The sequence below is a fragment of the Euphorbia lathyris genome, chromosome 3 (assembly GCF_963576675.1).
Source record: "Euphorbia lathyris chromosome 3, ddEupLath1.1, whole genome shotgun sequence".
NCBI classification, from domain to species: Eukaryota; Viridiplantae; Streptophyta; class Magnoliopsida; order Malpighiales; family Euphorbiaceae; genus Euphorbia; species Euphorbia lathyris.
The window spans coordinates 89,907,980-89,923,345 of record NC_088912.1 but is presented as its reverse complement, the minus strand read 5'-3'; the positions used below and the strand labels follow the sequence as shown (position 1 = coordinate 89,923,345).

Genomic DNA, 15,366 nt, shown 5'->3' with positions numbered 1-15,366 from the left:
GTTTTTCTCCCTAGCTCCGCCATGGCTGGAGCCCCTCTCTAGCCATGGGATATTGCATAAGATAGAGGAAAAGTGAGGCTGTGATAGTGAATAGAAGGAGAAGACTCAGATGCATTTGAAAAAGTGATTAGGGGTTTCTGGTTTTTTCGCTGAGAAATATGAAAAGACAACTAAAAAGAGGAAGAAGAAGACCTCTTAATTTGCTTTTAATTTTTCGTCTTTTCCAATGTGAAATAATGATATTTCATCTCTCATTGGAATAAGAAAAATATACTAATAATATTACGAGCCATAAAACAACTTATGTGTGGGCCTACTACTATTTCAGTTAATTAATAAAGCATAATATTGCATTCACTTATTAAATTTTAAATTGGTTAAATTTATTTTAACTTTATTTAATGGGCATTACATTCATTTAGGTCCCTACACTAAAGTTTTAAAGTTAATTAAGATCCTAAACTATTAAAATCATCAATTAGGCCCCCTAAACTTAGCAAAAATCATTAATTGCGTCTCTATTGTATCTTAAAATCAGAAACTACAACTATTTAATATAAACTTTAATAATCTTTGTGTTGGTTCAAAATGGATTAGGGGAAAAGAGTCTAAAACTGTTCAACCTAATGATTTTTGATGAGGTCTTAATTGATGATTTTTGTTTATAACAGGGACTAAATTGATGATTTTTGGTTAGTTGAAAGACTTGATTGATGATTTTAATAGTTTAAGGTCTTTTTTTCTATAGTGTGTTGACTTATTAAGTTAATTTTCATTTTATTACTTGTGTAATAACTATAGTTGAAGATCCATTTTTGCAACGAAATTTATCAAGATTGATTTGTACAATAAGATGGACAATGACTTTCTCACAAATTACTTGATGGGCCTTTTACCAGTTATTTTGTTGCTAATAACAATTAATCAGGGTCAGTTTTAATATTTTATAAGCCCTAAACGAAATAAGAGATAAATGCTCCTAATAAAAAAAATTATACTTAAAAATTTAAAATAGAAATTTGAACCAATTTTAAACCTAAAATATCATATTATTTGATTCCTCTTTAGAATTATTGGATATTATAACTACATTTATAACCAAAAATACATATACAAATAAAAATTTGGACAGCTGAGCTCCTCTCAACATTTTGGTCTGGCTCCGCCGCCACTGTACTCATTAACATCTCTAAATATGTACACATAAATTAAATCCCATGTCGGACCAAAGTTGTACAGTTTCGAAAAAATTTCCACCACCAAATAGTAAGTCAATTTACCCATTTCTCCTTTTGTCTTCTTCCTCTCTTTCACTTTAAAGCTGTTCAGTGACAAAGCAAAGCAGAGTGAGCCAGTCATTGAAGCAGAGCTCATCCATGGCTGTTTTTCTTCTCTTCTTCTTTCTCTCTTTACACCTATCTTCCTCCTCCTCTTCTTCTAACAATGATCAACCCAGAACTTTCATCGTGAAAGTCCAATTCGATGCCAAGCCTTCCATCTTCACTCTCCACAAGCACTGGTACGACTCTTTCCTCTCCTCCCTCTCTTCATCTCAAACTAAATTGATTGATTCACCCGAGTCACCTGACTCACCTGAGTCACGAGTCATTCACACTTACGAAAACGTTTTCCATGGCTTCTCTGCGAAGCTTTCCCCAACCGAGGCGCTGAAGATTCAAACGTTGCCCCATGTGCTCGCTGTAATTCCTGAGAGAGTACGTCATTTGGAGACCACTCGATCTCCTGAGTTTCTCGGTTTGAGGACTACTGATAGTGCTGGATTGCTTAAGGAATCGGATTTCGGGTCGGATCTAGTTATTGGAGTTATCGATACTGGAATCTGGCCGGAGAGACCGAGCTTTAACGATAGGAATTTGGGACCTGTACCGGCGAAATGGAAAGGAATGTGTGTAAGCGGTAGGGATTTCAGTGCGTCGTCTTGCAACCGAAAGCTAATCGGAGCTCGTTACTTCTGTAATGGCTACGAAGCAACCAACGGAAAAATGAACGAAACGGTGGAGTATCGATCTCCACGTGACTCTGACGGTCACGGTACGCACACCGCATCAATCGCGGCCGGCCGTTACGTTTTTCCAGCTTCGACACTAGGTTACGCTAGAGGAGTGGCTGCCGGGATGGCACCGAAAGCGAGACTTGCTACTTACAAAGTCTGCTGGAACGCCGGATGTTACGACTCCGACATTCTCGCGGCGTTCGACGCTGCTGTTGCCGACGGAGTCGACGTTATATCTCTCAGCGTCGGCGGCGTTGTAGTTCCTTACTACCTAGACGCAATTGCAATCGGCTCCTTCGGAGCTATAGATCACGGTGTTTTTGTCTCTGCATCCGCCGGTAACGGCGGCCCTGGCGGACTCACAGTCACCAATGTTGCTCCTTGGGTTACCACAGTAGGCGCAGGAACTCTCGACAGAGACTTCCCGGCCGATGTAAAACTCGGAAATGGCAAAATTATCCCTGGAGTAGGGATTTACGGAGGTGGCCCAGGTTTGACTGCCGGGAAACTATATCCTCTAATTTACGCCGGGAATGAAGGTACCGGAGATGGATATTCTAGCGCGCTATGTTTAGAAAATTCGTTAGATTCAAAGCTTGTTAAAGACAAAATCGTTCTTTGTGAAAGAGGAATCAATTCAAGAACAACAAAAGGGGAAGTTGTGAAAAAAGCAGGAGGTGCAGGGATGATTTTAGCTAATGGTGTTTTCGACGGCGAGGGTTTAGTTGCAGATTGCCATGTTTTGCCTGCAACTGCAATCGGAGCTTCCGCCGGAGATGAAATCAAAAGGTACATTACAGCTGCTTCAAAATCAAATTCAGGTCCTGCTGCTACAATTTTGTTTAAAGGAACTAGATTAGGAGTTAAACCAGCACCTATAGTAGCTTCATTTTCAGCTAGAGGTCCTAATCCTGAATCATCTGAAATTATGAAACCTGATGTTATTGCTCCTGGTTTGAACATACTTGCTGCTTGGCCTGATGGAGTAGGACCTTCTAGTGTCCCGTCCGATAAGCGAAGAACGGAGTTTAACATTCTCTCCGGTACATCAATGGCGTGCCCTCATGTTTCGGGTCTAGCCGCCTTGTTAAAGGCAGCTCACCCGGAATGGAGTCCAGCAGCAATCAAATCAGCATTGATGACAACTGCTTACACAGTTGATAACCGCGGCGAAACAATGGTTGATGAGGCCACCGGAAACATTTCAACCGTGTTAGATTTCGGTTCAGGTCATGTTCATCCTCAGAAAGCTATGAATCCGGGGTTAATCTATGACATTACCACATTTGATTATGTTGATTTCCTGTGTAATTCAAATTACACACTCAGCAACATCAATGTTGTTACTAGAAAGAATGCTGACTGTAAAGGAGCTAAACGGGCCGGCCATGCTGGAAACTTGAATTATCCATCAATGGCTGTTGTGTTTCAGCAATATGGAGAACGTAAGATGGCTTCACATTTTATTAGAACTGTGACCAATGTTGGTGAGCCAAAATCTGTATACAAAGTTACAATGAAAGCACCAAGTGGGGTTTTGATGACGGTGCAGCCGGAGAAGCTGGCGTTCCGTCGGTTAGGGCAGAAGCTGAGCTTCCTTGTTAGGGTGGAAGTTAGGGCGGCGAAACTCGAGCTGGGTGGGTCAAGCATGAGGAGTGGATCAATAGTTTGGTCAGATGGGAAGCATAGTGTTACAAGTCCTGTAATTGTAACAATGCAGCAACCTTTGGATTGAGAAATTTTGGTGTATTTATAAGTTTTTTTTTTGTTTGTTTGTTTAATTTTATGTGTAAAGAGAATGGGGTTTTAGAAGTTTTCTAGATCAGAAAGCTTGGAATTAGAAGGAATGTTTTGTAGAAAATGGTGTTTATGTTTGACTAAGAAAAACCAAAAATCATAATATAAATGAAAAGAAGAAAAAAAGGAAGTATGTTTTAATGTTGTAATAGAATCTTGAACTAATTCTGGTTTTATTAGTGTAGTGCATGTGAATGTGAATCAGATTATTATATTCAAATTTAGATAAAGAATAAGAAAGGGTACAGTTTAATAATGACAATTATTAGGACAAAATCATGTGGTTGTTGCTCTTTGGTTCTGTGAAGTTGATGGGCTCATGTCTTAAAAGCTCTAATATTCAGTTTAATCTGGTCGTACCATTTTAATTTCAATGCTTTTATTATTAATTTTTCGGTTAAAAACAATTGTTTTAAATTTTTATCGAACACTTTTTGTTTTATATTTAAACTTAAAAAAAGTTCTCAAAAATGATAACAAACAGATATTTAAGAAATTTTATTCTTCAAAAAAAAAAAAGAAATTTTATTTATTATATTAGTTATGGTAAAAAAAATTGAAGTTACCATTGAATTCTTAGTAAACTTTAATTCTAACTTATGGTAAAAACTTGAAGGTTCCTTATTAATTTAATTTGACTATGTAAAGAGGATTGAGATAAAGAAGTGGATTGCTATACGCCGTCCTTATTTTACTTACCGTCGCCTCCTGTTTGATATTTTTGCCCTTTTCATTTTTCATTTAAAAAAGTGAAATTCTCTCAATCCCGAAGAAAAAAACGAAGAAAAATCATGCCTCCAAAACAAAGAAAAATACTTGAACATCTAAGTTTCGTATTTACCAATAATCTGAAATTTAACGAATTGAACTTGAAACGAAATTTTTTTTTCCGTTCAATTTGCTCTAAACGGATAGCCCATACGGTCCGGTCCATGGACCGGTAGTATGAACTACCCTATTTTACCTAGGCAAAACGGGTAGGCTACCCTATTTTACCTAGCCTACCCGTTTTCCTTTAAGGAAAACGAGTTTATTTATTTATTTATTTTAATTATAATAAATATTAATTATAGATAAATTATGTATTGATTGGAAATAAAAAAAATACGTATTGAAGTGTCAAATTAATTTTTATTTGGTAAATTATATTTATTTACGTTTTAGAACGTAAATTTAATTATACGTAAATTATGTATTGACTGGATAGAAAAAAAAACGTATATATAAATTATTGATTGGAAATAAAAAAAATACGTAAATTATGTATTGCACGCGTTAATACGTAATTTATCTATAATTAAAATAAATAAATAAACCCATTTTCCTTAAAGGAAAACGGGTAGCCTACTCGTTTTTCCTAGGTAAAATAGGGTAGTTCATACTACCGGTCCATGGACCGGACCGTATGGGCTACCCGTTTAGAGCAAATTCAACGAAAAAAAAATTTCGTTTCAAGTTCAATTCGTTAAATTTCAGATTATTGGTAAATACGAAACTTGGATGTTCAAGTATTTTTCTTTGTTTTGGAGGCATGATTTTTCTTCGTTTTGTTCTTCGAGGTTGAGAGAATTTCACTTTTTTGAATGAAAAATGAAAAGGGCAAAATTGTCAAACAGGGGGCGATGGTAACTAAAATAGGGGCGACGTATAGCAAAACCCAAGAAGAATTAGTGTTGATTTGACCTTAGAGATTTTGAAGCTCAAAGTAGAAGAAACTAGAACTAGAACTAGAAGGAATTGATAAAATTCCCAAATTGAAATGGATATGAGAAAATTTAAAACTTTATTGATAAAAAGATACATCTTACAAACAAAAACATATAAAGATGAATTTATACTCTAATTGCTAGGAGAATAAAATTAGATACAAACTACAACTTAAAAACATAAAACATAAAAAGGACAAATAATATTATAAGTATATTAAATTAAAATAATAGGAATGTAATAAAATGAATTTGTGTGACTTTCCCATAATACCCTCAATATTTACGCGCGTCTGTCTCCCTCCCGTCTGACTTCGCAGATTCGACCATATGCGAAGTTAATGTTTGGATTTACTTAATGAATTTAGTTCGCATATGCGAAGCCTGCGAAGCTGAAGTTTGTTTTGCTTGATGAATTTAGTTCGCATATGCGAAGGCTGGATATGTTTTGAAGCTAATTCGCGAAGTGGTATATAACAAAAAATGGCAAACAACAACGGATTCTAACATTAAAATCATAACATTATCAAAATTTACAACAAGATTGTCACAATAACAACATTCAAATCATAACATTATCAAAATTTACAACAAGATTGCCACAATAAACTCCTAACAAATCACTTCAAAGTGAACCTAACTAATCCAGTACCAATTTTGAAGCGGATGAGTAATCTTGGTGTGCACCATGAGACACGTCCATCTCAAAAGGTCTGGACTTCCATTTCTCATCCCAAAAGGTCTGGACTTCCAGACCTTTTGGGATGGACGTGTCCCATGGTGCACACCAAGATTACTCATCCGATTTAAAATTGGTATCGGATTAGTTAGGTTCACTTTGAAGATTGGCACCATGGGATGGACGTGTCCCATGGTGCACCCCAAGATTGGCGCAATCTCTCCTAACCAACCATTTTAGGAGTGAATGTGTCAATCTTGAGGGAAGTTAATCCCTATACAAGAAGGAAAATCATCTCCCCTGCAGCCCAGTACGTCGCCTTCCAGAAATGTTACGTATTCAACCACCTTCAGAAAAAATTAATCGTGTTAGGCAGGAAAAAGACGATTTTGGCTTCGCGAAATGAAGATTAGCGAAGCATGCGAATGTAAATGTGCAAGGAAAGAGGTGATTTTACTTCGCTAATCGATTTTTTTGCAAAGTCTGCGAGGTCTGAAACATGACTATCTACGTCACATATCGATGCTTTCGCGAAGTCTGCGAGGTCTGAAACGTGAGGATCTATTCGCAGACTTCACGAACTAATTGATTCACGAGGTAGATCCATACGTTTCAGACTCTTTCTCTTCGTAGATCTTCGCGAAATCAGCGATTCACGAAGTAGATCGTCACTTTCCAGGCTCTTTCTCTTCGCAAAGCTTCGCGAAACCATCGATTCACGAAGTGTATTCATGAAAAAACGCAGAAAAAACAACAGATGCTTACATTTTTCGCCCCTTTCACCCCTAGAAGCGACAATAACAATATGATAACATGGAAAGAACGAAGGAAATAACGTAGAAAACCCATTTCTTTGATGGTAACAAGAAGAAAGAAACCAAGCAACGAACAGAAAGATAAAAACCCATGGTTTCGTTTTCTAGGGTTAGGAAGTTGCAGAATCAAGAGATGAAGAGAGGAAAAAGAGAAATTCATTGTGATTTTGACGAAATGGTGAAGATTTCGTGCAATTTAAAGGAAGAAAGGAAGATCAAAAGTCTTCAAATCATTAATGTAGGAGCAACTTTTCGCGTAACCAAGGAGATAGGGGGAGGGAGCGGTCGTTCGCGATGTGTGGGAAGTGGGAAGGTTAGGGGTATTATGGGAAAGCCACACAAAATCAGTCTAGATATGTAGTAGATTGAGTAAATGGGTTAAATATGTAAATGGGCCTCCCATTTGACCTAGTTATATAATTTTCCCTAAAAAAAAAAAAGGTAAAAAGCATCTTTAAGCTCTTAATCTTTTATTTTTTTGGTTCATTAAATCATTGATCTTTTATTTGGATATATTAAATGCTCGATCTTTTATTTTTGTCTCATTAAACCCTTGATTCAAATTAGTAAATTGTGAATATGTAATTCTGTTAAAAAGATATTACTAACTTCATATGTATTTGAAATTATTAAAAAATATATTTTTTATAGTTTGAATCAAGGTTTTTACAGTTTTTTTAAAACCACATTACACATCTAAAGCTGCTTTCAAACAGTGAAAAGTTACAAATTTCCAATGCAGGTGCAATTAATAACAGCATGTTAACCGAATTTTATTTTCAAAATTACTTTTTTTGGTCATCAATGGCTTAATAAAACAAAAATAAATAAATGATTAAAGACCTAATATATTCAAATAAAAGATCAAAGGCTTAATGAAAAAAAAAAAAAAAAAATCAGGAGCCTAATGATGCTTTTTGGCAAAAAAAAAAAAAAAAAAAAAAAAAAAATCATTTTTTTTGTCAATAGGGTACATGGTTTTGGTTTAAATTAACCGAACTGATTAAATTCAATTCTTTGGTTTGTATGTATATATATATATATATATATTTCGGTTTAGTGTTGGCTTTAGTTTTAGATGTATTTCGGTATTAGGTTTGGTTTGAAAAAAAATGGAGAAAAATCGAAACCAAATTTCACATTCTAAATTATATATATATAATATACACACATATTTAATTTTACAAGTTTAAATTTTTTTATTGTTATTGAGATAATAAACCAATAAATATTCTTTGAAATAATTTCAGTTTTTTGTTTTTGTTGAGGCAAATTTATGAGGAAATATAGTGATATTTATTTTATTGTTTATTTTATTTTATTTTAAATAAATTCCGGTTGTTCGGTCTAAACCGAGCCGAAATTTTTTATTCGATTACATTTTGATTTTATATATTATTTGATTCTGTTTTGAATTGATACACATCCCTATTTAGTGTAGAAAGACTTTCCAACAACTAGAATTGTGGATGGTCAGGGGCGGAGCCAAGACTCCATATCGGGAGGGGGTGATTTTAGCTTCTAGCCCGTGGCAAAGCTATCTACATGCAGTTGGGGGACAAAAAATTTTAACTCATTAGGGAACGATAATTTTTTTTTACCATCAGCTTGCTAAAATTTCTCCATTTAGTGCGTTGGAGCTAAAAAATGAAAAGTGTTCAGTATAAAAGAAGTATTAGTGCATCACTAATTTTTTTAAAACTATTAATCTTTTATCTTTTTATTTTCATTTTCATTTATAATTTTTATAAATTATAATAAACTTTTATGAGTAAATTTAGTTTTTAGCATTTTAATAAATTTTTTGTAATTTTGTTAGTAATACATTAAATATTTTAGAAATAATTCATATATGAAAGGTTTGGAGTAACAGTTAAATGTTAGTCAAATAATTTTTTCAAATTTTCGATAATATAGGACTAACATTGATTTTGTTTGAAAATGTTAAAGTTAAATTTATACAATTTCATCCATTAAAACTAAATTTACACTTCCTTTAAAAGGGGAGTGTTAAATTTATTCTATTTGAGCAAAATTTTACTAAATTAGTCTTATGGGAAACAAAAAGTAGATAAATCACTCAAATAATAAATTAAACAATGTCTTGTTTAACTAAAATAATGAATTGATTTTCTTAAAATAAAATAAAATAATGAATTGATTAAGAAAAATCAAAGTGGGTAAAGGCCTTATTAGAGGTGTATATTTATCAGTGCTTTCTACGCAAATATCATAAACAATTATAATATTATAATTAAATCATATTATCAAATTTAATTCTAAATATATTATAATTTTATATATAATAAAAATAATGATTTTATTAATTTCATTTAATTCAAAACTATCACTTAATAGTTTTTTAAAGGTGGATTTGTATGTAAAGTTTCCTATTGGTTAGTATTTGTCAATGTTGGACTTTGGGCTTTGAGGGAATGGACTGAATATGCCTTGACATTTTTCTATTAAAATGTCTTTGGGCTTTGAGGAAATGGATTGCATATGTTTTTTAATTAAATTGGCTTGAGGTAAAACCACGTCGTTTTTGTTTTTGAAAAACGACGTCGTTAGCAGTTTAAAAAAACATTAAACAGATCATCCATTTTCTTCTTCCGTGAAGAAGAGCTATCATGATTGGGGCTTTTAATAATGGTAGCTAGGGACGAAGCTTCCGAAACTAGCCCTCTTAGGGAAGTTTCGGTGGGCCGGAGCCGACTCTCCTTGGATAATGTTCATATTTGGAGAGTGTTTTGAGCACAACATGGGTTGAGGCTCACATGCAAATAAAGACAACAAAAATACTTTTTCAAGACATTTTTTATGAATTGTTTATTTTTATCCAGTTTTTCAATTTTATTTATTTGTTAATGCATCCAACCACTAAGATGATTTGATTAGAAGGGCATTTTGGAATAGTAAAGTGGCATGATTGAAGGGTTGGAAAAATTTCCAACCATTAACAATGCTCTAATACTATTCCTGAATGCATGCGTTGTTACTAAGTGTTCCAAATGTATCTTTTTCACCATTTTTAGATTTTCCGCTTTTTTCTTTTCCGATTCAACCCCTCTTTTCTCTATTGGCTCCATAATTATTTCAGAAACACCCTAAACACAATCATTTGAACTAAAATCCTCATAATTAAGGACAAAAATGAACTGAATTCTATATAGAAAATGGAGAGAGAGTAGCTATATTAGTAAGATAAGTTTCTAATATATGAAGCTAGGCTTTAAAACAGTGAGATTCGAGGAATGAGAGTTGATATTAAAATGGATAAGATCTACATAATATTAGGCTAGTCTATTACAAATAGCATCAAAGCTAGCTCTCCATATACAACGTGTTGATTTGTTACAAAAAAAAAAAAAAAAAACTAGACAGAAGTCGGTAGGCCTGTAATAACCCGAGCTCAAGGAAGTTGTGCCAGGATAAAAGATTTAAGTATGAAGAGGTCCTAAAAACATATTTTGAAAGTTATAAGGCTAAAAAATAAGATTTGCAATTTTTATTTTCTTCGAGGATGAATTTACAGTAAAACCTTCATAAATTAATACTTGATAAATTAATAATCTCTTTAAAATAATAATTTCTTCTAGCTCCGACTTGGACTAGTTCAAAAAATGATCAATTTTAATAAATTAATAAGATAATAATTTTTTGGAACAACCCTTTATAAATGCATTGTTTTATTATCTTATAAATTAATAATTTGTCAAATACATATACTGTCACGACCCATCCCGCAGACCGTGACCGGCGCTAGGGAACGGGTAAACTTAAGCTACCGGAACCCGTAGCAAGCCTAATTTAACTTAAATAATCTATATACAATTATTTCTTTAAAAAAAAATAGTGTCTCTATACATATTAAACATTGGATCATTTTCAATATAATTTAATAATCTGGTACTGCGATTTAGAATTAGAATTTTATATTAATTAGAAGGACTATATATAATAACGATAGGTGTGCCGCCTGGAGGAAGATATTAGGCTGCAACAGAAATCTAATCACCTGAAAAATTAGAGGGAGTCAAACCTCCTGTAGTGAATTAATTATATGCAATGCATGAGTAATCTAGCATCCATGCACAAAAATATATGTTTGAAAAACAAATTGATTAAGCGCATAATATATATAAAATTAGAATTGAATACATAAACACACACACATATATATATATATATATATATATATATGGTTTAATACGTGTTGGACCCTAAACCTCAACACCCAGTCTAATAATCCATTAATAATCACCATTTCACTTATATCCAATAAGTGGGGGACCGAGAATAACTCAACCGACCACACGCCCAGTTAGCTGGAGGACCGAGAATAACTCAACCGATTCCGTACCCAGCCTCACTTAAATCCAAAATCCACATATCATATAGCCCGAGAATATCTCAACCGAGCTTGTCCATATATCACAACATTCACAATATTAGTATCCCGATATCCCGATATTACCCGTGCGCACAAGGTCCTGATGCCGCCCATCAAGTAGCATGTCCATAACACGTATTTAGGCCATATTTACAAACATATATAAATATATAAATATACATTGAAACTGCAATTAAAAACATAAAACATACTTTAAATAAAATGACACATCATTAAATTCTTGAATGCTTATGAAATGCATCTTGTGAATGCAAATGCTAAATTAAAATGCATATCATATAATTAACTCACTGGGTGACTCCTAGCTGACAATCCTAGCTCTCTGGCGGAGCTCCTCCTCCTATCAGATGAGTATCTAAAAGATACGGAATATGTTTAGAATCTATATATATATATACTTAGAAAATATAATACTTAAATTAATTAATCGTGTGTTTTACATAGATTCTACCGAAAATTCGACAGAATCTCCTCTATAATACGGATATTCCCCCTAGTAATAACTAGGTCAACCCTGTATATAAACAAATACTCTTCTATAATCAACACAAACACAGTCCTGGCCGGGACTTCATAGACTGCAATTTAACCCGACCGGACAACAAACCTCAAATAACTTTTTAATTAACTATATATGATCAGACTATTTCATCATCAAATAAAATCTCAACCTATAATTCTAGAATTTATATAATTTAAACTCTAAACATAAATTTTCAATGATACTAACATAGTTTCCTTAACTTTTAATTAACATATTCACTTTTATAATTAATAGAGATCAAACTATGATAATTTTGTGACGGTCCAAAAATTAAAGTTGCTCTAAAATTTATTTAAAGTATTCTGAAATAAAAAAAGAGAAAATTTCTTTCAAATTTCATACCTCACCGGAGCCGATCACCGGAATCCATCGGTCAGAAAATCAAGTTGGGCAAATGACGAAACCGGTTTTGCCACCTTACCCCTTACACTATCAGTAAGCTAGAAACACCTTTAAAACGCCTAATTTAACGGGAAAAGTTGAAAATCAGACAAGATTGCCGGCTTTCCGATGAGTCTCCGATCAATGGCAAATCATCCTTGCATGGTCTAATTATCGACCTATCCAAGGGTTTTCTGACCTTCTGAGTCCATTTTTGGAGTTAGAATCGCGAAAAGAAGAACAGAAGGTGAAGAAACGGAAGGGGCAGCCAAAGTGACGAATCTTCTTCCTTCGACTGCTCTTTAAAAACATAAAATAACCCTCTAAAACTTACTTAAACTCGAACTACATGATGCGATCTTCATTTCGGTATATGGAACGCAGAAAACGGTTAAGAAATGAGGAAGTTATGGTGTTTGTAAGATTGAGATTGAGTGAATTTGCAAAGAAGGGGGGAAGGAGAAGAATGATCTGCGATTTATGCATATCGGTTTCTTCATTAATGAGGTAAAAATGCTGCTTAGTCATTCCTTACTTTAAAAGATAAAATTTGTTACCCAAAACTAATTATAACTTACAATTTAGCCCCTAATTAAATCTTAATTTAGTTAAATCATACTTCAAACTTAGATTCAACAATATTGGGTATTACATATACATAGTATATATAGATATGTATTTAGGATAATTTAGCAAAATATGACTCTATAGTACTTTATTTTTTCTTGAAATTTAAATCTAGTTGAATTTCATCTCTAACTATTTTCAGTGCATTTAAAAGTTGTGATGTACTCAATTCGTCGAGATTGGTTGATTTGGACTCCTGCCGCCTAGAGAGAGAAGATGTGCCTTCTCTCTAGGTTTTTCCCTTGCTCTTTGTCGCCCCCCTCTTTACCGCCCACCACCTCTTCCTCTCTTGCTCTCTGCCTTCTTCTTTCTTTCTAGTCCTTTTCTCCTTTTCCAATTTTTTTTTTCAACCTTAAGCTAGAAGAAAGTAGCTAGATCTAATCAGAGGAGGGAGAAGGAAGCTTGTCTTCCTTCTTCCTCCTTCCATCTATCGCTATATTTTTGTTTTTCTAGCTTTTTAGTGTTTCTTTTTGTTTTCAGTTGAAAACTCATACCTTTCTTCGGATTTTCTCCATCTGATTCGCACCTGTTAGCTATATCTCTGTCGTTTACGCTTTTTTCAGATTTAGCAAGAGCGGAAACATGTTATTTTATACGTAGATCTACAGATCTACGGGGTTGCACCAGTAAAAAGGACTCAGATCTAGGTAGTCCAGTTAGTCGGAAGAAACTAAATGATGACGATTGGTTTGCGGTGGCTTTCATGTGGAGTTGGATTCGGGAGAAGTATGAGTTTTATCGTCTTATTGTTTTAGTTGTATCTTTTATGTTTATTTTTGCTCTTTGTAGTCTTTTATTTCCTTTATGGATGTTGTATTAGGCATTAGCCTGTACTTGTGTAAGGTTTTATCCCTTGCTATTTTCATGATGTACTTTTATTTTATCATCTAATGAAATGATTAAGCATCTTTATCAAAAAAAAAAAAAAAAATTCTGGTGTACTCTTGTCAAATTGTAATAAAAAATTGTAAAAAGTGGTTGATGCTATAATTGCTTCATTTCTTATGATTGGTTCTAAAGGTATCGGTTCCAAAGGTATCGAATCATCCTCAGCTTCATCACTCTATAAATTAATAATTATTAATTAATATCTTTATAAATTAATAAAATTTTATGGTCCAATATTATTAGTTTATAGAGGTTATACGGTATATTATTGTGTTAAAATATTGGGGATTTGACTGAGTTTCTTTGATAGGCCTGTTAAGTTGGACTCAATCTTCATGGGCTTTGAACCCAAGAGAGCATTTGGGCAACTAGCCCAATTTACTTAATATTGGATTAAGATTTTTAATATATGTCACATCAGCTCTAGGAAATTATTGGTTTTGGGGATTTTATAATTTTAATCACTATCATTGTCTATATTTTTTTTTAAGTTGTACGTAATACACTTACATTAAACAAAGGAAATTACATTAAAAACAAAGAAAAACCCTTAACCCACCACACCCCATGTGATTCGAATCCATGACCTCTAGAGTTATAAGTAAGCTCAACCAACAGACTAAGAGCTTCACAACCACTATCATTGTCTATATTAATGAGTGCAATTTTGACAACGACTGATTCATAATTTACAGAAGAATCTAGATGGTCCTAAATTAAAATCCATATTAGTGCCCACGTCCGTCTCTCTCTAAAGCGTTGCCTTCTCTATCAGACACAATTAGAGTCGTTGTTAGTTTGCGGATCAATCGTTTCTTTCTCCGATTAATTCGGTATAATTAAAGCATGATCAGTAATACGAAATCGTTGTGATCCGTACGGCCGTTATAGATGACATCAGAAATTATCTGCACTATAAAAAAAAATCTCATATGCTAATATTTATCCATCAGTGGAATTAATGTTTAATTTATTATATTTTCACACGAGTGAAATTGACATACATTGAAATTTTTATAACTTTATTTTTCGAAAGGAGGTTATCTTTCATTTTCATCATGACTCATACACTTGTACTTCAATAAACGTAATACTTAAAAATATTTATTTATTTTTTTGAAGAATAATACTTAAAAATATCATTCTCCAAAAAAAAAATAAATATATATTAGATCATGATATAAGCTAAGATAATTATGATCATTTCACCGGTTACAAAGTATTTTTTAATCAACCCATATCCTAGTTATGGTAATCTTGAGCTGTTCAAAATGCAAAATATAAAAAAAATGAAAGAACATCCTTTAGTATTTATTATTTATATATCAAATCATTAAAATTTAATTAGCAATTAGATGAAATTAATAAGGATATTATATAAAAATAAATTCTCAACAGAATCATAGGCCAAATTTTAATCTGAAATTATAATATTGGATGAGATTACAATTTCATCTTGAATTTAACATCAATGGACAAATATGGATAAAGGTTGTACCAT

The 15,366-nt window shown here is 33.2% G+C and overlaps 1 protein-coding gene and 1 long non-coding RNA gene across 2 annotated transcripts; one reads left to right on the top strand and one right to left on the bottom strand.

Moving 5' to 3' along the window:
- Positions 1 to 1,332: 1,332 nt before the first annotated feature.
- LOC136223175 (subtilisin-like protease SBT1.5) lies at positions 1,333 to 3,875 on the top strand. Its single transcript, XM_066011045.1, has one exon. The coding sequence runs from the start codon at positions 1,377 to 1,379 to the stop codon at positions 3,747 to 3,749; it is 2,373 nt and encodes a 790-aa protein (XP_065867117.1). The 5' UTR covers positions 1,333 to 1,376; the 3' UTR covers positions 3,750 to 3,875.
- Positions 3,876 to 10,248: 6,373 nt separating this feature from the next.
- On the bottom strand, positions 10,249 to 12,812 carry LOC136223335 (uncharacterized). The gene is made up of 3 exons (XR_010685910.1): positions 12,312 to 12,812; positions 11,717 to 11,780; positions 10,249 to 11,029 (listed from the first exon to the last, which is right to left on the bottom strand). It is a non-coding gene; the product is annotated as an uncharacterized lncRNA (long non-coding RNA).
- Positions 12,813 to 15,366: the final 2,554 nt, after the last annotated feature.

Coding starts and splice junctions, on each gene's coding strand:
- LOC136223175 (XM_066011045.1), top strand. CDS start 1,377: ATGGCTGTTTTTCTTCTCTTCTTCTTTCTCTCTTTACACCTATCTTCC.